The sequence below is a fragment of the Girardinichthys multiradiatus genome, chromosome 18 (genome assembly GCF_021462225.1).
Source record: "Girardinichthys multiradiatus isolate DD_20200921_A chromosome 18, DD_fGirMul_XY1, whole genome shotgun sequence".
NCBI classification, from domain to species: Eukaryota; Metazoa; Chordata; class Actinopteri; order Cyprinodontiformes; family Goodeidae; genus Girardinichthys; species Girardinichthys multiradiatus.
In genome coordinates, this window is record NC_061810.1 from 42,046,912 (window position 1) to 42,071,341 (window position 24,430).

At 40.4% G+C, this 24,430-nt stretch overlaps 1 protein-coding gene across 3 annotated transcripts; it reads right to left on the bottom strand.

The window, feature by feature from the left end:
- Positions 1-20,783: 20,783 nt before the first annotated feature.
- On the bottom strand, positions 20,784-23,882 carry LOC124884214. 3 transcript variants are annotated; one of them, XM_047391986.1, is made up of 3 exons: positions 23,739-23,882; positions 22,664-22,799; positions 20,784-21,386 (listed from the first exon to the last, which is right to left on the bottom strand). In XM_047391986.1, the coding sequence occupies exons 1-3, from the start codon at positions 23,867-23,869 to the stop codon at positions 21,096-21,098; spliced, it is 558 nt and encodes a 185-aa protein (XP_047247942.1). In that variant the 5' UTR covers positions 23,870-23,882; the 3' UTR covers positions 20,784-21,095. The 3 variants fall into 3 exon arrangements, 2 of the variants coding, with proteins under 2 accessions (XP_047247942.1, XP_047247941.1); XR_007042402.1 differs by having other exon boundaries at positions 20,784-21,618; positions 22,664-23,882; XM_047391985.1 differs by having other exon boundaries at positions 20,784-22,799.
- Positions 23,883-24,430: the final 548 nt, after the last annotated feature.

Sequence of the window (24,430 nt, forward strand, 5' to 3'; positions counted from 1 at the left end):
GAAGCAGTGGACTGAGTCTGGAGTAGAAACATCCAGAGCCACCGTGCACAGGTGTGTGCAGGAAATGGGCTACAGGTGCCGCATTCCCCAGGTCAAGCCACTTTTGAACCAGAAACAGCGGCAGAAGCGCCTGACCTGGGCTACAGAGAAGCAGCATTGGACTGTTGCTCAGTGGTCCAAAGTACTTTTTTCGGATGAAAACAAATTCTGCATGTCATTCGGAAATCAAGGTGCCAGAGTCTGGAGGAAGACTGGGGAGAAGGAAATGCCAAAATGCCAGAAGTCCAGTGTCAAGTACCCACAGTCAGTGATGGTCTGGGGTGCCGTGTCAGCTGCTGGTGTTGGTCCACTGTGTTTTATCAAGGGCAGGGTCAATGCAGCTAGCTATCAGGAGATTTTGGAGCACTTCATGCTTCCATCTGCTGAAAAGCTTTATGGAGATGAAGATTTCATTTTTCAGCACGACCTGGCACCTGCTCACAGTGCCAAAACCACTGGTAAATGGTTTACTGACCATGGTATCACTGTGCTCAATTGGCCTGCCAACTCTCCTGACCTGAACCCCATAGAGAATCTGTGGGATATTGTGAAGAGAACGTTGAGAGACTCAAGACCCAACACTCTGGATGAGCTAAAGGCCGCTATCGAAGCATCCTGGGCCTCCATAAGACCTCAGCAGTGCCACAGGCTGATTGCCTCCATGCCACGCCGCATTGAAGCAGTCATTTCTGCAAAAGGATTCCCGACCAAGTATTGAGTGCATAACTGTACATGATTATTTGAAGGTTGACGTTTTTTGTATTAAAAACACTTTTCTTTTATTGGTCGGATGAAATATGCTAATTTAGTGAGATAGGAATTTTGGGTTTTCATGAGCTGTATGCCAAAATCATCCGTATTAAGACAATAAAAGACCTGAAATATTTCAGTTAGTGTGCAATGAATCTAAAATATATGAATGTTAAATTTTCATCATGACATTATGGAAAATAATGAACTTTATCACAATATGCTAATATTTTGAGAAGGACCTGTATATTCTGAGCAGACACTAATCTGACTTATTGCCCCTGGCTGGATCACATACTTTCTTTCCCACGCTCTTCAAAGGCTCCATTCCCACGATCATGTTGAACAATTTTCCTATAACTGTCTGTGTTAAAATCCAGCTGTGTGTGACTGAAATGCAGCTGTGTGTGATCTTTTAGGGATATTTGGTGTCTGCGGTAATTAGCTACACATAAACAAGTTAACTCCATGAAAGAAGCATCCTCCTTCAAACATGGCGGGGAGAGATATGATGTAAAGGCTAGTTTAAATTATTTTTATGGGCGGTCTTTAGAATGAAATAGTTGCTGTGTTAAGAGGTTCCTGAACAGATGAACAGAAACACTAATTTAACATTTTTAAGTCTGTTCCTGCTGCTGAGGCATGATTTTTTGCTTTTCTCGTAAAACTAAATATGACAGTTATTGTTATGGTTTGGCTTTTAGATAGGTTTCACTAATTAACATCATTTATTCCTACAAACCGGATTCCAAAAAAGTTGGGTCACTAAACAAATTGTGAATAAAAACTGAATGCAATGATGTGGAGGTGCCAACATCTAATATTTTATTCAGAATAGAACACAAATCACAGATAAAAAGTTTAAACTGAGAGAATGTATCATTTTAAGGGAAAAATATGTTGTTTCAAAATTACGTGGCGTCAACAAATCCCAAAAAAGTTGAGACAAGGCAATTTTTACCACTGTGTGGCATCCCCCCGTCTTCTTACAACACTCAACAGATGTCTGGGGACAGAGGAGACCAGTTTCTCAAGTTTAGAAATAGGAATGCTCTCCCATTCATGTCTAATACAGGCCTCTAACTGTTCAATCGTCTTGGGCCTTCTTTGTCACACCTTCCTCTTTATGATGTGCCAAATGTTCTCTATAGGTGAAAGATTTGGGCTGCAGGCTGGCCATTTCAGTACCCGGATCCTTCTCCTACGTAGCCATGATGTTGTGATTGCTGCAGAATGTGATCTGGCATTATCTTGTTGAAAGATGCAGGGTCTTCCCTGAAAGAGATGACGTCTGGATGGGAGCATATGTTGTTCTAGAACCTGAACATAGTTCTCTGCATTAATGGTGCCTTTCCAGACATGCAAGCTGCCCATGCCACAAGCACTCATGCAACCCCATACCTGAATGGGGCGTTGATAACAACTTGGGTTATCCTTGTCCTCTCTGGTCCGGATGACATGGCGTCCCAGTGTTCCATAAAGAACTTCAAATCGTGACTCATCTGACCACAGAACAGTCTTCCATTTTGCCACAGGGGTAAAAGACCCCTGGCCCAGTGCAAACATCTGAGCTTGTGGAGCTTGTTTAGAAATGGCTTCCTCTTTGCACTGTAGAGTTTCAGCTGGCAACGGCGGATGGCACGGTGGATTGTGTTCACTGACAATGCTTTCTGGAAGTATTCCTGAGCCCATTCTGTTATTTCCTTGACAGTGACATTCCTGTTTGAGGTGCAGTGACATTTAAGGGCCCGGAGATCACGAGCATCCAGTAGAGTTTTACGGCCTTGACCCTTACGCACAGCGATTGTTCCAGATTCTCTGTATCTTTTGATAATGTTATGCATGGTTGATGACGATAACTTGAAAGTCTTTGCTATTTTACGCTGGGTAACACCATTCTGGTATTGCTGCACTATCTTTCTGTGCAACAATGGTGGAATTGGTGATCCTCTTACCATCTTGGCTTCAGAGAGACACTGACACTCTGAGAAGCTCTTTTTATATCCAATCATGTTGTCAATTGACCTAATTAGTGTTCATTGGTCTTCCAGCTGTTCGTTATATGCTCAATTTCTTCTTTCCAGCCACTTATTGCTACTTGTCCCAACTTTTTTGGGATTTGTTGACGCCATGTAATTTTGAAACAACATATTTTTCCCTTAAAATGATACATTCTCTCAGTTTAAACTTTTTATCTGTGATTTGTCTTCTATTCTGAATAACATATTTGATGTTGGCACCTCCACATCATTGCATTCAGTTTTTGTTCACAATTTGTTTAGTGTCCCAACTTTTTTGGAATCCGGTTTGTAATTTAATCTTGTCTCAAATTAACTATGCAGTTAAGTGCAAAATTATTCATATCCCTGACAAATTTAGGTTTAAAGTAATTTTTTTTATTTTACCAAAATATTTATTTTAACTGGAAGTAGTATTAATCCATTGGAGCAACCCAGCCAGAGTCCTGACTTGAATCTTATGGAGAATCTGTGAAGGGGGTAAAGATTAGGGTGATGGGAAGGAGGCCTTCCAACCTCATAGACTTGAGGATCACTAGCAAAGATAAAATGTAATTGTCAGAATTGTTATAATGTTAAATAACGTGTTTTTCAAATGATTATTTGGAGGGATTTAAAAGAATTTTAAATGTCATTTTTAAATAAAAATGTTAATAAAAAAAATGTTTATCTTTAAAATTTAACCTTTAACATCTTTTGTTATTTTTGAGAGATGCCTTTCTCAGCTCCTGTAGGAAACAAAATTATTGTTTAAGATAAAATAATTTCAGATCTAAATCTCTCAGGGGTACAAATCATTTTTGGCTTAATTGTATCTGCAATTTGTACGTCACTTCTTTTTTTTAAAATACCATACTATTTAATTTGTTTTATTACCACGATTAGTGAATCTATTAAAACTCACTGACAGTTGCTAACATGTTCCTGCTTCCTGTTATTTTCAGCTGCTACACTTACATTGCCTTTGCACCAGATGAGTTATGTTTAATTGAACCAACTGATTTTTCCTGCAGATATCCCTCAATCCCTGCTTCAGTATTGTTTTATAGTATGTCCTGAAAGTATTAAGTTGCATGTACAGCTTGTACAATATATTTGGAAGCTACAGTGTAACAAAAAAATAACATATTAACTTTCATGTAATGACGTGTTCTGAGTGAGAAACCCAAGAAAACTCAACAGAAGCATCAGATCCAATACAAACAAGGATATGTACGGCAGGATTCAGTTCTCCTGGAAAACCGCCAGACCAAACTCAGCCTCAAGGAGCGCCACCAAACTGACCTGAGATTCACCCTCAGACTAACATCTGCAGCCCTTATTAGACAGGAAATGATAGATGGTAAACCGGTTTCCTTACAGTCTGTCCTTTATAAGATTCTCTGATTCAAACATTTCCCTTCTCCTAGATCTTTCCCATGCATGGGCTATTTTAAGGAAAGGGTCTGAACAGAAAATGCCAATGAAGTAACTTCAACAAAACAAGTACGTACCCCATATACTTCATTTAAATCTCTGAACATGCAACACTCAGAAGAAAATGAACAAGGAAATCCTGGATAAAAGCCAGAATGTGTATTAATGGGTGTGATGGAGATTAGGGGCTCCATCCCTATAATTGATTCTTGATGTTATTCATTGATACTATTTATTGATATATGTGTGTATAGACTAAATGCTGTTTGTTTAGTTCATTTCATTTATAGGGACATTTAGTTAATACATTCTTTCAGGCAGGGGGACTGGCCATCTTTCTGTGACAGGGGGAATGTGGGGAAATGTCACGTTAATTGTTGAGTCTCACGACAGGTGTGTCTCCTGGGTGGAGTGGAACATACCATTATCAACTAGGAAGGGAAATGCTCTGCAGAGTTAGATTAAGTTAGTTAGATTGATTGTAGAGTAGTTTAGTCTCATGATTTGCATGTATGTAATGTGTATTAATATTATTTATTGTTTGTGTTCGGAGGGTGAATTATTGTGTATTGTTTCCTGTTTTATTTCATGAGCTGTATGCCAAAATCATCCGTATTAAGACAATAAAAGACCTGAAATATTTCAGTTAGTGTGCAATGAATCTAAAATATATGAATGTTAAATTTTCATCATTACATCATGGAAAATAATGAACTTTATCACAATATGCTAATATTTTGAGAAGGACCTGTATAGTTTTAATTTTTTTTAGTTGAATATTACTTGCCTGGTTAAAGAGTTTGTTGAATGAAACATTGTAGTGCAAGAAATTCACTTATTTCTTTCATTGTTTTTAGGAACTGTGCTCCTACATGTCACCTCCAGGTAGTCGCCGGTATAATCCTTGGAAGGTCCTTGAAAACGTAGTTAGTGTTTGAACGAAGCCACCAGGGCCAGCCTGGGTAACCTCCAGGTAGTCACCGGTTCAGTTCACTAAGAAGAACAAAGAACAAGTTAAACGTTGTCGAAGGCAAAGTACACATAAACTTAATTTATACGAGGCTGGCTGAGCAGCTACCACAGAGGCTAATACTCGAGCGACAAGATGCTGGCTGCTTCCTGCTTAAGTACTCCAGGACTTCATCACCGAGATGGAAAACACCTGTCTCCACCACTACTGAGCACTAGCACCTACTAGGAGTCAAAAAACACAGACAAAAACATACAACAGAAACTCCAGCCCCGACAACAGTGGTATATTGGCTACCGACTGCATTCAAAATGAAGGCCACCTAAAGTAAAGCTGAGTACTCTACTACAACATCCAGATAGACCATTTGTCCTGCTCTGAAAATATGCTGTTTATGTACAGCATGCAGCTCTAAAAAGTCTAAGTATAAATTATAATTTGACAAGATCATTTTTGTAACAAGGGCAGTAGTCTAAATGTATTGCCAAGAAGTATAGGAAAAACTTGATAAATATCTTGCCGTTCATATTTCACAATGGGTCTAAAACCGTCATGGCGTATGACTAATATGACCTGAAAAAAAGGAAACAAATGAAAAATAATACTCTACATCCTGTTATATCTGAGCTTTTTAAATACATTGAACTTCCAGCATCTTGTTTTGATGTCAACCTTTTGGAGCGACTGATCCAATCAGACCAATCTTTGGGTTTTCTCTAGGGTACACTGTACCAGAATATAAAAAGCCTTGGACAGATGGCAGGAAGGTTGCAAAAGGTTGAAAAAAACTCTGTAAACACCTAAAGAGTACATGAACATATTTACTTTTACCAGGCTACCTAACTTCCATTTTATCCGGTCATTAACTTGTAACATAAATAAACACAAGAGGAAGGAGGTGGAAAGGACAATGTTTGGTACAGGTATTAGGAAGCTGACACAAAGGTCAATCTAAAAATGAACAAAAAGACAGTTTTGTTTTCACAGGATAAAAGTAATAAAAAGGGCCATCATTCGTTTTTCATTTATGGGAAATGACAAATCTTCCTGAATGTCGGCTCACACCAGATTACATTGTTTTACGTGCAGGAGAAGGACACACACCATACTTACTGATAAGAATAAAAGGCTAAAATAAAATGGTGTCTGAAATAATGAATGAAATTTCAGCAATCCAATTTTTCAAGAGGTTAAGCTCTAATGGTTACTGTTATGCCCACTTATGGCATGGAAGAAAAGGGTAACATAAAAGTAGCGTCCAGATAGTAAGTTCCGGTTGAAAGGGTTTATTTACATGGTGCAATCAACCTGCAATAGACAAAACCAAAGGATGCCTCTCTAAATAAAACAATCAGCCCCAAACTAAAGAAATGAAAGAAAAGCACCATATAACTGAAACAGAATACCAGGTTTATAAGAAAACTGTCTTAAAATTAACTCTCCACAAGCTACAGAGATACACAACCAACTCACAAAACACTAAGTTCACAGAGCAAACAGGAGACACAAGGGGGCAAACATTGCACACATTGCACACAAAGCTGCCCTACTGAATGAGTCTCCCTCAGAGCTTCTTGAAGGATCAGGTGGTCGATCGGCAGACATGATTGGTTGAGCATTCCAAGGTCGATCCAAGGGGGGAGATCTTCAAGAAGGAGACGGGCCCAGAGTCTGAATCAGCCATAATCAGTGTGCTGCCACATTCGAATCTGCATTATTAAGACCACACCACTGCATTGCAGGTCAACGGTCGTAATAGTTATCCAGACCTCTTCAGACTTTTAGGAAATCTTATGCAAAAAGATCTCTGATCTAAGGGAAAGATAGAAGAAACGTGTTTGTGCCATAGTATTGGTCAAGGCAGGACCCAAACGCGGAGATGAACCGTCAGCAGAGTTTGTTAGTCCTAATGAGAAGGAACAAACAGTTGGAGGAACACTAGAAGAAGGAGGCATACGAGGCAACACAGAAAACCAAACAGTGGAATGGAGAAGGATGGAGCAATGGAACATGAGGCAGTGCAACAGAGGAAACCAGCTTAGGGAAGGAGAATACAGTCATATTCAATAAATCGCGAGATTCATTTATCAAATTAAAAGTACCGTACCTTTCTAAAATAATAACTTTTAAGCAGGTATGAAACATACTTTTCATTAGGCCCACATTTCTGCATTAAAATGTTTTCTTTAGTGGTCTGATGTAATATTCTAATCTTAAATGTTTTGTTTTAATTAACTCTGATTAGCAAAAAATCAGGCTTCACGGTGGCGCAGTTGGTAGTACTGTTGCCTTGCAGCAAGAAGGTACTGGGTTCAATTCCTGGCCTGGGATCTTTCTGCATGGAGTTTGCATGTTCTCCCTGTGCATGCGTGGGTTCTCACTGGGTACTCTGGCTTCCTCCCACAGTCCAAATGCATGCATGTTAGATTAATTGGTAACTCTAAATTGCCCTTAGGTGTATGAATGACTGTGTGCATGATTGTTTGTGTGTTGCCCTGCGATGGACTGGCGACCTGTCCAGGGTGTACCCCGCCTCTCGCCCATAGACTGCTGGAGATAGGCAGCAGCTCCCCCGTGACCCACTATGGAATAAGCGGTAGAAAATGACAGACTAGCAAAAAATCATTATAATTAACAGAAACACAGGCTTTAAAACATAAGTCTGTGTGTAAATAGTCTGTATAATGTGGTTTTACTTGGTGAATTGGGTTACTGAAATAAATAAGCTTTTCAATAATATTCAGAGTTTTTGTATATGTAGCTGAACCGTGATACAAAGAAACACATGGGATGACCCCAAGAGAATAAATCTAAAAGTACAAAAAACATGGAAATTAACTTAGAAACTAATACAAAAAGATATGAACTAAACTGGCACAACTAGAGAACATAAAAAGGGAAATGAAGAAAACATGAACACAACTCAAAGCTTCAACACCTGGATCATAACAGTTTAAAGTTCTCTCTTCCAGCAACAGACTATTTCTGATTGGAATTTTCCAATGGAGTCATCTTCCACTGAAAACATCCATTCTCTGGGATTCAGGCTCTCGTCCAGCAGACAGGAGGATAGTTCAGAAGAACTATCTTGAGATGGCATTTTTAATTAATTGGAGATGTATAAATATATTGAACTGAATCATAGTGACTTGGATAACATGCACTGGGTAACTCCAGGTTAAGTCTGTGCACGTCTCTGACAAAGGAGCAAACTGAATTAATAACTCAAGTGCATTTGTAAAATTGAAAATTTGATTTGGTACTAAAACATTAATTATTCAAAAGAATTATTAAAGATCCTCAAAGAAGAATTTGTCATATTCAAGCAAAAAAGTTGAAACGGTGATGTGCCATACATAGGTCTGGTTTGGCTATGAATTAATAAGTGCCAAAAGCAATTAAAGTTAGTAATTTAATCAAAAATACTAAGTTGGGGCACCACCTGAATATTAGGAATTAATAGCCAAACAGCTCTCTGTCTCTCAGTCTCTGTCAATTATTGTTTTATGAATGCCTACCTGGTGACGTGTGGTATTATAGAGCAATAGATGAGTAAGTGAATTTCTTGCACTAAAATGTTTCATTCAACAAACTTTTTAACCAGGCTAGTAATATTCAACTAAATTATATAATCATAAAATAACTAAATTACTAAGTAAAAATCAAAAGAATAAGGAAAACCTATTAACTTTAAATAAATTAGTTACATTAGTTTTAAGACAAAAAAACAACGATATGTGTTCAAACAACCAGTTGAAAATGCAAAACATAAGAAAAAATTAAAACAATGTTTTAATAACATAATGTTTTTGCCAAATTAGAAATCAACTGCATGGTGGCGCAGTTGGTAGCACTGTTGACTTGCAGCAAGAAGCTCCTGGGTTCAATTCCTGGCTGGGGGTCTTTCCGCATGGAGTTTGCATGTTCTCCCTGTGCAAGTGTGGGTTGTCACTGGGTACTCTGGCTTCCTCCCACAGTCCAAAGACATCCCTGTTAGGTTAATTGGTCAATCTAAAAATTGCCCTTAGGTGTATGAAAGAGTGTGTGCTTGGTTGTTTGTGATGCCCTGCGATGGACTGGTGACCTGTCCAGGGTGTACTCTGCCTCTTGCCCATAGACTGCTGGAGATATATTGTCACATATTAGCAGCTCAGCTTAGTGGCTGTGGTGCCATTTAGCAACCCCTTTAAGTCCCACATATCTGCTCTTGGTCTAGTGGCCTTTGCTTGAACTGACAGGCACACCCATCAGGTGTGCAAAGTTGTGGTTTCAAATGCTGCCTTCCTCAGGGCAATAGAAGACAACCACTGTTGATGTAATTAGAGACAGAGTCTCTTCTTGGGGAATCTATTCTCAGATTCTTTCTACAGGAGCTCAAACAGCTTCAGGCGGATGGTCTTATTTTTAGCCTCGGTATAGTCACAGACAGCCACCCATACTTTTCTGTTTATCCAAGGTTTCTTAGAAGATGCTTTCTTTTACTCAGCCAGTGAGATCAAGACATTTACACGCATGCCCCACCAATGCAGCCTGTGGAGAGCAACGGGCAGTGAAAAAGAACCCTGGTGCACGTTTGGCTTTGTAGCTCTACATCGTCATGGGGTAACTCCTCCTTCCTGGTAGCTGTCAGTAGAATAGCATATTACTGCATTCAGGAATTCAGAGTCTATTTTGTTTTCTGTGTGCAGTTCAGTCCTTGTTCCTCCCATGTCTGACCCTAACAGAGGTGTTTCCGTGTGTTGTGTGAAAAAAACATCTAAAAAAATATTTTGGGTTATTGTAAGTTTGTTTCGTACTGTACCTTAAAACTGGCACTGCGTCCAGGGCCAACTGAAACCCTCATGGTGTAGGAACCTATTGACTAAACTAAGCCTGTTTAGAATCAGCTTCTCTCCTTTAAACTTTCTTCCAATTGACAATTACAAGCAGAACGTGTTTACAAAACAATAGCTAATAATTACCATAGGCACCTGAGTCTTGTTAAGGCTCAGTTCAGTTTGCTTGGTGCAACATTTGACATGTCTGTAAGTCTAGCAAAGAAATAAGAAAACTGTTCACAATAAAATCGCAAAAAATGTAGAAAATAATCTGATAACAACCAGACCAGAAAGTTCTGTTAGGACAGGATCAGTGAGGGAGCATGTATTAATTTGTGGAAGTGTTGCCGCTGCTGGCTTCAGCGGTGTCAGTTCAGAGGTTGTCAAAATGCAAAGATCCCGTAGACCATAGAATCTTTTCTAAAAGAAATTTCACTGCCCAAATGTACAGGCACATATCAGCATCAGCTTAATAATACCAGTGAGGAGGGGGCATAAAGAGAAAAAGGTACTGCCCAAGGCATAAGTTGAAAAGTGACATGCCAAAAATATCAGCTTCAACAAATAGGCTGTGTTACTACTAAGGTAAGAAATTCTGAGGATGCTGCTTGCCAATGAACATCATTTCCACCCCAAAACCTGAGCTCCAACACCCTTAGTGATCTACAGTTTTGGCAAGATTTGTATTCACTGGTGCTGATTCTTATTTTTTAGGATTGTCAGTTCTCCAAAAATGAGTTTTTAGTTAACAGGCAGCTTATTTGATCACCGTCGACGTGCCATTATCTCAGAAACTCAGAACATCTGGTCATAAAGCAAACAGCATAAGGAAAGAAGGAAGCTGACTGAAACATTTTTTGTCTTTCACTTTTTCATGTTCAAGGGATATTCACCCATTATGGAGACACATAATGGGATGGAACAGTTCTAAGGAGTTGCCTCCTCACCAGGGAGAAATCCTTGATTTTAGGTGAAGAAAATATGAGCCTAAAAGCATTGAGTCCATGTATTAATTTCAGTCTGTAGTTCAACTTTTCTTTACCTTTTTTTTTACTTTTCTTCATCATGCCACGGCACTAAACTTCTTTTTTTTAAATGTTTTTTGTCACTGCAATGTACTTTTTCCATAATGCAAAGCACTTTGAATTGTCTAGGTACTGAAATGTGCTGTAGAAATATTCAATTCAATTCAATTCAGTTTTATTTATATAGCGCCAATTCACAACACATGTTGTCTCAAGGCACTTCACAACAGTCAGGTACATATATTCCTATTAATCCTAACAATTGAACAGTGCAGTCGGAGTTAGCTTTTTATTCAAATTGGATAAAAAGTTTTTCTATCTAAGAAAACCCAGCAGATTGCATCCAGTCAGAGACTTGCAGCATTCCCTTGCCCTGTCTTGCCTTAACCTCCCACACATAATGTGAGAGACAGAAAACCGCAGAAGAATGAATAAGGGAGGCTCCACATTGTTAGACTTGTCTTATATTTCAATAGTTCATGTGCAGGGTGCCAAATTATTCAAGTGATGCAACAAGAGCACCCCTCACAGTAAGAGTTTAAAGGCTTAAAGGTTAAACATTAGACGAAACAAAGTGATTCCTCAGAAACAAAAGTAATTAATATCTAACAACCTTGTGAGTGCCATTTCTAAGGCTTTGAGACTCCAGTGAGCCGCAGTCAGAACCATTATCCACAAATGGAGAAAACTTGGAACAGTGGTGAACTTTCCCAGGAATGGCTGGGCTGCAAACATTTTCCAAGAATGCTTTGATTACTTATAACAGGAGGACACAAAAGAATCCAGACAACATCAAATGCACTGCAGGCCGCAGGTCAGTTTCTCATCCAACAATAAAGAACAGACTTGTTAAAAACTGTGTCAGTAGGGAGTTCCAGGGCAAAACCCAACAGAGAATAATTTCAGGCATTTCCCACAGTTGTCCTTGCCAAGGCAGGAACTCCTATTTTCCATGACAGTTGGATTCAGCTGTTAAACTTCAGCCCAAAGTGAAGAGATCCAGTTATCACACACAGAAATCCATGGATTTACATGGGCTTCAGCACGTAGCGTCAGGCATATTTTTTTCCTACCAGAAGTTGTCAGGATCTGATGTTTTGGATTTTCTGTTTGTTTACTTAGGTCATTCTCATGTGCTTTCTGGTTAGTAGTTATGTGCATTTATGTTTATTCTCTGGCTAGGTTCTTGCATTTGGTTTCCCAGTAGTTCTGTGCTCCTTAGTTTTACTAGGCCCATTTCCCCCATGCCTAGTGTTACTTATTTTCTCCCAAGTTAATTATTATAGTATAGTTCACTGGATTAGACCCTCATGTTTCAGTTCCTGTCTGGCAGTCAGTCATCTTCTGTTATTCAGCATTTCTGTTTGTTTACTTAGTTCTTTCCATGTCCTTAGATTTAGTTCCTTCTAGAGTTACTATTTATGTTAGCTTATTTTTAGGTTTTCTTATCCCTGCTCCTCCTGATAGTTTAGTGTTTGTTTCCCTTAGAATTGTGACTAGTTTAGTTCCCCCCCAATTCCCAGCTCCAGTAGCCATAGAAACCTATTTCCCTCAGTTCCTTACACCTGGTCATCAGACCTGATTACCTGCCTCTCCTTCCCATTGTCTCACTATTCACTTCCCTCTGTATATAAGTTTATCGCTTTTCCTTGTTCCCCGTTTCTTTCTTTCTTTCCTTCTTTCTTTCTTTCTTTCTTTCTTTCCTCCTGTCATGCTCCAGCCAGAGACTTCAGAGACTTGCTATGTTCCCTTAGTTCCTGTTCAGCTTCGTTTTTGTGGACTTTCAAGTCTGAATAAACCACATCCCAACCCATCATGTGGCTCCCGAGTATCTCCCTGCATTCTGGTCCGACTCCATTTCCACAAACCCTGAGGGAAGAGGAATGTTGCTCAGTTAAATTTATATTTATAAATTTTCCAACCCTTCAGATCTGGTCTGGCTTCTGTTAGTTATCCACTTCATAAACACTGTGCATCATTTTCTCTCTGTAGGGTTCTGTAGGAGGCACAAAGCTATAGGTTGTCCTGGAAGTTTAATATAGACTATAAAGCAAGTTGTAAAACTCAGTTGGACCAGGATTTTCTACATCCTGGTGTAATGAAGAGGTTCATTAAATTATGAGAGATTCTTTTTAATCTATTCCAGTCAAGAGACCAGCACAGAGGTTTATTGGAGAGCTGTTATGCAGAAGGAAATTACTGTTTATAATTCATGAAATGTGGTATTATTGTCAGAAGGTCAAACATCAACAATAGCTTTATGCCATCTCTCATGTCTAAATAAGCCTTTTTCCAGTTCTGTATGTTTATTAAAATTTGCCTGACTATTTTTTGTGATGTGGATGACTTATGTGTAGTTGTCTTAGCCAAGATAACATTGCCGTGATGTTTATTTCAGTATTCAGAATAATTGTTTTTTAGGGCTGGCTTGAAACTGTTTTTATATTGTAATTTATTAAGAGTAGGGAATAAAAAAAGTCTTCACTCACTATAACACACACTCACTGGACACTTTATTAGGTACATCTTGTTAGTACCAGGTTACACCCCATTTTGCCTTGAGAACTGCTTTAATGTTTCATAACATAAAATCATCAAAGTGTGGGAAACATTCCTCAGATATTTTGGTTCATATTGACACGATAGAATTGTGCATCATGAAAATCTCCTGTTGATGTGGCTGCTAGTTAGAATATTCTGTTCTATTGAATTGAGACAGCGGAGGTCACTGGAGCACAGCAAACTCACTGTCAGGTTCAAGCAACCATTTTGAAATTATTTGAATTTAATGACATGATGCTTTATTTTAATGGAAGCAGTTATCAGAAGATATGTACACTGTGGTCACGAAGTGATGGACACAGTCAGCAACAACCCTTAAAACAATATTCATCTAGTACTTAAGGTAAGGTAAGGTAAGTTTATTTATCTAGTGCTTTTCAGTAACGAGACACTCAAAGCGCTGTACATACAATTACAATACAATCACAAAGAAAAATAACACAGATACAGACACAGAAAAACAAATTAAATGACACTACAATCCTTCTAAGAAATCTAAAAATCTATGAATCCTTCTGAGAAATCTAAATATTTCTGGCCAACATTACAATGATACAGATAACATTAATAATCCTTTGGGTGCTACTGGTAAGAGCTGGTTCTAAACCTATCTTTCTGAAGAGGTAATTATATCATGAAGTCCTCTATGTAGGGGAAAGCATCTTGTGCTAAGAGAGAATGATCCTTGGGTTCGCTGGTATAATGCAGTTGTAGTCCAATAATAACATTTGCATCCATTGAAATTTAACTAAGCAATCACTGAGTTCTAACTAAGGAAGCTGAGTCACTGGTGTAAAAAACAGCTTTTGTTCAAATTTTTAAGAAACTAGTATTATTTTCCTTTCACTGGTAAATCTAAAAATCCATGAAAAGGAGAAGAAATTAAGAAATGAAATCCACATTTAGGTAAAAATAAGGAGCATGGGAAAGCAACACACATAAGCAAAGATTTTGTGAGGCTGCCAATATTTAATATTTTAATATTTGATCATGTGTGCAAAGAATTAGACTGTCACCACTGACGAAGGTGCCATTGTCCTTGAAAAAGAGATGGAAGTTTTATCAAACGGCCATACAGTTCAGTTTACAGATGAGGGGGGTTGCTGGGGCAGAGCGTCGTATTTACAGAACATCCAGGAGAAATGTTTTGATAAAAAGCCTGGGAAGGCTATGTCGAGGCGCCTGAATTAGACAAACAGTAAATGTTTTGGTTCAGGCCGGCTGTGATTTTCCGCCTGCCTTCAAAGTCTTACTGACATTCTCAATTTCAAATCCAAATAGCCAAATTTCTGGTATTTCAGTAGATCCTGAGCAAACAACTTTCTCCAAGATTAAATCATATCACCTTTGAGTCCGGGAAACGCAGCCAGCCTGCAATTCTGTTCAAGGATCGCGTTCAGCTTGCGATTCTGCTCTCTTAACATATCAGTCTGAGTGCTGAGAGCTCTAAATATCCCTTCAAACATCCAGGCAGCTTTGGAGTGCTTTGAACAGCTGCTGATGTTTTACAAGTCTTTCGATAAGCCAGGTAACCGCCAACTCCAAAAAGCAGGAATCCTGTTATCAGAAATCCAATTATGTACAAATCTTCCATGTCCTCGACTGACATTGTTGTCAGACACACAATCTTCCACTGCTGCCAGGAATCCATTGCGTATCCGGAGAAGAATGTCCCGTCTGGACAAGAGGGTTCGGTTCTCCTTTACCCTGTCTTCCCGTCGAGAAAATTTGATCTGTTGCGTTGAGAGACCAGCTGACGAAATCTATAATGAACAAATTAGGAGGATATGCGAACAGAGGCTCTAAGAAAAACAGACAAAAAGCTGAAGCAGGGCAAAAAATTTGGGAGGATCAAGGAGAGAGTGGAAAAGCGTCCGACCCCACCGAGAGCAAAAGAGAAAGTCTTAGGGTCAAATACAAAAACATTTTCAAAAATATTCTAACTGAAATGCACTTGTGTCAGGCTGATGAAAAGTTTAGCTGAGCATAGCTAAACTTTGGACACAGACTGTTAAACATAAATGTGGATTGTGGGATTCGAGTGAGAGGAAGTCATCAGGATGTTTGGGAGACGACAGTACTTCAGCCTATTTTTGCTGAGTAGGTTGTCTGAGCAGAATACAAAGCATAGAGACAGGAAAGCCATGACATCTGGGTGACCATATCAGTACCTTCTTGGCAGCTGGTGATAGCTGTGTGGAGGTAGACAGTGGTTACATGAGCATGCAGACAAATTGGAAACTGACACCAGACACAAAAATGCTCTCAGACTACTGTGCCAAAGGAAATATCCCTGTTGAATCATAGACTCCACTCGACGTCTGAACCCTCTGGTTACACTTTATGGTTCCAAGTCTTCTGTAAATTAATCATATAAGTCTGACCTTCAACGTGATTAAAACAAAAAGTCAGTTTGACTAGACCTTTCTTTAGACTAGAACATTCTTTATGCTCATGTGTGGCATCTTATTAAAGATGGATGCAGCTAAGAATCAGAATGCTCTGTATGTGTTTTCTGTTGTTCTACTGAAAGCACCAATGATGTTTTAGTAATCTGAGCTACAATATTCATTTAGATCAGGCATCACATATATAAATAAACAGTATACATGGACGTGGCTGGTGTTAAAGTGCTTTATAAATAAAGTTGCTGATGATGATATATTAGGTCTGGTTGTGGATTGCTCCAAATATCAGCTTTAAAACATCTATTGTAGAATTTTAGAAAAATATATTCTATAAAGGTTTCAAAACATGGATGATGTGTACCATCATATTTGTCCTATTTTAGCTTCCTTTTATTGGGTCCCTGTTAAATCCCAAATAGAATTTAAAATTCTCCTCACATATAAAGCCCTTAATGATCTAGCTCCATCATACATCAGAGATCTGATTGTTCCATATGTTCCTAACAGAGCACTTCGTTCTCAGACTGCAGGTTTACTGGTGGTTCCTAGAGTCTCTAGAAGTAGAATGGGAGGCAGATCCTTTAGTTATCGAGCTCCTCTCCTGTGGAACCAGCTCCCAGTTTTAGTCCGTGAGGCAGACACCCTGTCTACTTTTAAGGCTAGGCTAAAGCTTATAGTTTGAGTGGCTTAGGTTATCAGGGAGGGAGCCTTTCTCCCTCCGTGTTGGATGGAGTAAGGGGGAGTCAGGTTTAGCCTAAACCGGCTCAGTTATGGTTGAGGTGCAAACACACCCTCCATTTCTGCTACCTGTATGACCCCTTCTCTTTTCCAATGGTTATAATCAGTCTGACAGAGAGAGGTATCCCAATCCTTGTGGTTTTTAGTATAACAATGACCATCAGTGGGACCCTTTGTGGGGTGCCTTGAGACGACATTGTTGTAAATAAGCGCCGTTTAACTAAATAATCTGAACTGAAACTATCTGTGTAGTTATGCTGCTATAGGCTTAGGCTGCTGGAGGACATAACGACCACTTTCAACCTCTTCGCTACATTTTCACACTACTCTCCAATTTTGCATTATTTGCTGTTATTTCAGCTTTTAACTTTATGTTCTCTCTCATTTCTCTTCCTAGAAGCTACACCTGGCCTGGCTCTGTGTCTACCTGTGACAGCTTTCTGGAGAGCGGAATCGTCCAAGCTTCTGCTGGCAACAACTTAATGCTCACCCTCTACCAATGATCCACATAGCCCTGTCTTTTAGTGTTAAACCCTTTCTCTCTCCTAGACATAGCGATTGACTGAGCTTAACTGTAACTAATTATATGTGCTCTCTTTCAGACTCTAACCTTGAAAACTGGCTCAGAGTTTATCTGTTCTTTCTTTCTAGGTGAAACGACTAAAGGAGCTACATCCATTAACATTTACTTTTCCTTCCCATAGAAAGGACTCCTGGATCAGTGCTTCTTTGTTCTCTTTGTGTCTCTGCTCTGTTCTCTCAAACCCCCAGTCGGTCGTGGCAGATGGCCGCTCACACTGAGCCTGGTTCTGCAGGAGGTTCCTTCCTGTTAAAAGGGAGTTTATCCTCTCCACTGTCGCTACATGCATGCTCAGTATGAAGGATTGCTGCAAAGTCAACGCCAGTGACTGTCCACTGTCTCTACATGCTGTCGAGGTAGGAAAACTTTACTGGCCATCAGTTAACTCTTACATTACTCCTCACCTCTCATCGATTCTTTTTATTTGGCACCCCAAAGGACAATCCTCAGTCAGAGATCAGTTGTACGTTTCCACAAGTTTATTAAAACCAATCTGAATTCAGAGAGGAGACACACACTTACACGGGTAGCTGGAAACGTCTGTGTGTTGTCTCCTTGGGGCCTGCGTCACATTACATTTTATACCCCACGCTGCTATGCAGTACACATACACAATCATTCTGTCTGTGGATGTCTCCCCAGCAACAGTATCAAAGAAACAGAGATACATTTCATCATTTAATTAAAGAATTGTTTCCCACACGTCTTCAGGAATCTTCAGGGAGAGGAGTACCATGCCTCCCCAATACACTGCCGGCTTCTCACGATACAGACAGAAAACACCTGCAAGCTTTAACCTTGAATAATAAACACTCATTGTGTGACCACACTAGAAGCTACTGTTTAAGGATTTTTCTAACTCTCAAAAGCATAACTAAAAACTCCTAATAATAATCAATCTATAAGCAGCAAATCCCAAATATATCTTAGCTTTAGCTACTAATGATAAGGCATTCATATTTCCACAATTCCCTCTTTTGATCTCTACCAGGAGATCACTCCACATAGGGTGCAGCCAGCTCCAGCCCCTGAAGTCCGTCCGTCAAAGCACACATCTGATAAGTAGGAGGTTTAGATTCAGCACTCCCCTTCTCAATTGTGGCAGTGATGAAGCGAACCATCAGAGCCCTGATGCATGGTACACAACAACAACCACAGGTAACAATAATGGCAACAAAAATAGCTATAGAAATTATTAATGACATGACTAAACTTTTCCATTTTCCAAACATATCAGTGAACCATTGCTCCAATGCATTGTCAATCCCTGAATGCTCGTGCATAGTTTTACTCAGAGTACTCAGTCCTTCTAAGGCTCGGGTGACAGATCCGTCAGGAGCGGTGTTATTGGGGATAAAAGTACAACACATATCTCCAAACATGGCACAGACACCCCCTTTTTCAGCTAGCAACATATCCAATGCCATTCTGTTTTGTATGGCCATGAGAGAGGTGGGGGCTAGTTGTTCTGAGAGACCTTCAACAGCATCCTGGGTGAAGTTGGACAGTCGTAGTACATTGTAATGAATATAATTAATGCGGTCCACATTCTTGTTAGGAGTTATTGGAATAAACGCTGAGATTACGGAGATATTTTCAAAGCCGGCTACTACTTGATTTGCTAATTTATACTCATCTGGGACTCCTCTAGGCACTCCAATTGCATCAATATAGGTGGAAGAGTTCTATGTGAGATCGAAGGAGTTAGTTGCACGCTTCCTTAACACATGTCTGCGCCTCTGAGCTGTTAGGACAGAGGGTAGATGAGTGCTATTAGTTCTTTTTATGGCTTCACCAATTAATATCAGTGGTGCCTGTAATCTGACCATAGCACACACTCCCCAGGCTTCCTAAGAGATCCTAATCAAACATCTCCTGTCACCACAATAATAGTATAAACCAGCTCTAGCCCACCTTCCTATGTTTGAACCAGGTTCAATTCTGTCACACCAATCCTGTGGAATTTCACCTAGGAGCACAATAGCATTTGGAGATGTAAAATTTAAACATCTGTAGCTTCCATTGCCTTTATAAGGGGTAAATGGTCCAGCGAGAGTTTTATTGTTAATGACTGGAAAAAGAGTAGCCAGTGTGGTACAGTTAGTGGGTGTAGCTGCCTTGGTTAGATTTAGCATACAGTTATAGCCCCACGTATCAGAGGGGTACAGAGGAGCAGATTCAGTGTAAAGGGAGGGTCTTGCAGCTGCACAGGCTACACAGTTAGACATATGATTTTCTTGAGCAGTCTCAGCCATCCATTCTAGCCATAGGGTAGCTTCAGTAAATCCTGTTTCCAATGTTATAAGGTCCTTCACAGTATGTACATCTACATAATGGACAAGGGACGGCCCAGGACCGGGAGTAGGTGATGCCGTGTCCTTAAATACTGTTTGCTGAGGGGAGGCAGAAGGTTTCACTAGTTGTACCTTAATAATGCCTTTAGGGTCTTTTCCTGATTTGTCGACACCTATGACAAAATAATAACCATTACTTGTCTTAAGAGATCATGGGGTGAGTTGGACATATGTCAGATATCGAGTGGTGAATATGAGGGGGTTCACAGGTCCACCAGGTGTTGGTGTGGCTCTAATCAAGGATATATTCTTTTGCAGCTGTCCTAAGTTGTTCCTGCGGTCATAACGATGAGTGTAACTACCTGATCCCAACTTCCACACGGATTCCGAGACAATTCACTGGGGTGGCCTCTCAACACACACATATAGATGTCATAACCACGCCAACCCACCTGGTTGGTTCCACAATTAATACTGTTGCATAAGTCAAGTTGTGCTACCGTGATTCCTTTAGTATTAGCATGAATGGTCAATTTGGCGCCATAAGGGTCAGACGGGCTGTGCATAACTATAGCAGGGGGCTGTTTAGTTTTGGTGCTCCCACCGGTCCCCTCCGTTTTGGTTATTAGTGCAGCCGCTAGTACTGTAATTAAGCATGCCTGGAACCGACAATGCAATGGAACTCGCTGAAATTGAATCATCCTGTGAACTTTAATTAATACTTTCAGAGAGAAACCAATATCAATATACACCTCTTACTCCAGAGGGGACAGAAGGATTCTTTTACATTAACTATGCTTTAGGCCCTGCTGCCTCTGCCTCACCTTTTGCATGAGGACTATTGTATTTCCTGCTTCTGTAGTCCCAGGGTGCTTAAAACCTTCTGATCCTCAGCAGGGATGTCTTGACCCCTTCTAAGTGGAGGATGTCTTCTCAGTCCTATTAATTAATTGCGTTTCTTCATTCTTGCATCTTATACTGCTCTATATTTACTCTCACTCACTTAAAACTGTGCACTTATATTTATATTATATTGTAGATATGTTTGTACTGTTTAATTTGTATTGTATTGCACCGACTACGCCAAAACAAATTCCTTGTATGTCCAAAAACGTACTTGGCAATAAAGCTTTTCTGATTCTGATTCTGATTCTGATTCTAAAAACAAACAATGCCTGGGTTCAATCACTACAATCCTTATGGCCCCTGAACAGTAAGCACAACAATAGATGAATATAATAAAAGAGTAAAAATGCAAAAACATATAAAATATAACTTTTGTTAAGTAAAAACCATAAATTGAAAATGTTATTTTTTTGTTTTTTTTTGTTTTCTCTCGTCCTTTCGTCCTCCGGGTGGCGCAGTCTCGCTGTTCGTTGGTCCCTTATACAGGTGACATCTTGTGCGCTGGTGTCTGTTGGACTTCTTTCTTCAACAACTAAGGTAGACTGCCTAGTTGTCTGACACAGCTGAGGGGATTATTCTGCCCCTTGTGATGAAGCTGTGTTTTCTCCAATCTCCTCCAGGGGTCTCCCTGGTTCCGGTGCCTCGGCGCACTGGCTCCAATGAAACCACGTGTCTCCTTTGCCCTTCAGCCTCACTGCGTGGGATGTCCTCTCTGTCACCTGGTACGGTCCTGTGAACCTTGGCTCCGCCCACTTTTGCTTGATGACTTTCAACCACACCCACTCGACCTGGGGTGTTGTTGGCTCTCCTGTAGATCTCTCAGATCCCAGAACCTTGTTGTAGGGTTCCACCACCGTCTGTAGCTGAGAAAAATAGACTTTGTGTGACAGATTCTGTATATCACCTGTAGATGTCAGAACTGCTCCTTGTTGTCCCGGAAAACTCCTTCCGGTTTCCAGCTCGTATGGAGTGTATCCTGTGGTTGAGTTCACTGAACACCTGTGTTTCAGCCCCAAACTGGACTCCACTTGTTGCAGCTCCTGGTTCTTAAAATGGGTTCCATTGTCAGTCCTTATCTTTTCAGGAAACCCGTGTCTGGGAATGTAATGATTAATGAGACATTTAACCACACTTTTGCTATCTTCCTTTTTGCTGGCCATGCTTCTGGCCATCCTGTGAAAGCATCCACACACACAAGCAGATATCTGAAACCTCTTACTGACTGCACCATGTCTGTATAGTCAATAATTATTTCCTTTCCTGGCCTTGTGATTAAAGGAAATTTTCCCTGCAACGGTGTCAAAGTTTTCTTTGGGTTGAATTGCCCACACACTGTACAGCATTTCACAAAGTGTTTCACCATGTCTGTCATAAAAGGATGCCACCACTCCTTCAGATTCTCCAGCATCTGTTTAATTCCAACGTATCCTACTCCATGTGCCTCAGAAAAAAGTTTCTGTTTAAGTCCAGGAGGGAACACCATCCTACCATCTGGTCCTCTCCAACATCCTGACTGCTCTGCAGCTCTTCTCATCCTCTACATGTTCTTCTCCTCAGGGGCTGCTCTGCTTTGCAGCTCCACTACTCTCTCTAAGGTCAATTGTTCTCTCACTTCCTCCTCTTCAGCCTCCATCATCATCTGAGCAATATAACCTGCTGTTATCTTGGCAGAATGATCAGCAGCCCAATTCCCTCTTGCTACTTCTGAATCACTGCTGTCATGTCCTTTACATTTGATCACTGCTACTTTTGCTGGTAACAACAAGGCTTCTGCTAGCTCTTTCATTTCTGCTTCATGTTTTATAGGTTTCCTTCCAGCTGTCAAAAATCTTGCTCTCAACCACTGACAGAGTTCCAGATGAACGGCTCCTGCTGAGTAAGCTGAGTCTGTGGACACGTTCACTTCCTGCCCCTCTGTCAGTCTGAGTGCTGCTATTACTGCCATAACTTCTGCTCTCTGTGCTGATTGGGGTCCTTCCAACCTTTTTGCTTCCACTGTTACCAGTCCTGATTCTGTCTGTTCCACTATAGCATAAGCAGCCTTCAGTCCTTCAGCATCATGCCTGAAACAACAACCATCTGTGAACAGCTGTCTCACCTGTGGTCCCTCAAGAGGGCTGGTTTCTAAATCTGGTCTTACCTTTTCTGTCCTGCTAACCAGCTCTTCACATTGATGTGGTTCCTCCTGTGTTATTCCATCCGCCATGTTGATTCCCTCGTGAGTGTAGGTTATGTTGGTGCCTCCAAGATTTTGCTGAGCCTGTGTTGTCTCAGAGCTGTCATGGTGAAACTTTGAGAGTTCACATATGCCACCACACTGAGTTGTTAAAACATTCATGATGTCTCTGATGCCTTCCTGAACTTATTTTTTGGGCTGTGTGATGGAGATTAGGGGCTCCATCCCTATAATTGATTCTTGATGTTATTCATTGATACTATTTATTGATATATGTGTGTATAGACTAAATGCTGTTTGTTTAGTTCATTTCATTTATAGGGACATTTAGTTAATACATTCTTTCAGGCAGGGGGACTGGTCATCTTTCTGTGACAGGGGGAATGTGGGGAAATGTCACGTTAATTGTTGAGTCTCACGACAGGTGTGTCTCCTGGGTGGAGTGGAGCATACCATTATCAGCTAGGAAGGGAAATGCTTTGCAGAGTTAGATTAAGTTAGACTTAGATTGATTGTAGATTAGTTTAGTCTCATGATTTGCATGTGTGTAATGTGTATTAATATGATTTATTGTTTGTGTTCGGTGGGGTGAATTATTGTGTTTTGTTTCTTGTTTTATTTTGTCACCCCTTCAACTGGTATGAGTTGGAACTACCTTAAGGTAGAAAGCCAGTTTCTGTAATCACTACAGGTGTGTTGAACATGTGATCGGCAGTTTGGAATAAACGCCATCTCAAACTGCATCCTGAGCCTCGTCTCTTTCCTCGCACGAAAAGCAAACCGCCGTTCATGGTGACAGGCGGATACTGTGGAACCCAAATAAGCGAGGGAGATGCAACCTGAAAAGAAACTGGGGCGCAGGGGGTTAATCCTACATCTTCAGCCCATAACTGATAAGGTAGGCTCTGCAAAAGAGCTGCAGCTTTGGGATGATCTATTTTTTTTCTCTTCCAGGATGATGTATGTGCATCTCATGCTACAACAGAACTTCATCACTAGCTGTACATTTATACTGTATGTGTCTGTGCTTTTAGAATACCTTATGTTGGTGACTGGGGTGTCCTGCCAGTCCCCAGCTGCCAGAGAGTGCTTTACCACTCCTCCCAATTCCTTAGCTTGATGCTCAGGATGCAAAGAAAGAGAAATATGAGGAACAGCTTCATCTGACATTAAATACCATTCTGCTTGGTCAGGTGTTAAATCAACTGTTGCAGCCACACCCTCAGGAGCCACATAAATATTTTTGGATGAAATAAACCATGTCCTACCTTCTACTGTTTCATTAAACAAATCCTGATACCATTCAGTGTGACAACGGTCGTAGAACAGAGTGACATGGGGCGGGTCAGGCGGAGAGGTGTAGGGGCAGAGACTTTGAATCCAGGGTTTCCACAGCTGATTCACAGAGAAGATGCTGCTTGGAGAAGAAGGTACGGTCAGCAGTCCCCAGTAGATGTCAGCATATTCCTCTGCAACTGGCTGTAAAAAATATTGTCCACATGCCAAAGAGGAACCATCTGGAAAAGTTACCGTTAACCCATCAGTACCACACAGCACTGATGCTCCCAGCTTCACTAATAAGTCTCTGCCCAGCAAATTAACAGGTGTGCTGGGTGAACACACAAAAGGGTGAGTTACTCTCTGAGTCCCAATCTGAACAGGAAGTGGTAAAGTCACAGGCAGAATTTATGCAGCCCCTGAGAAGCCCATCACAGAAACAGTCTTGGTAGA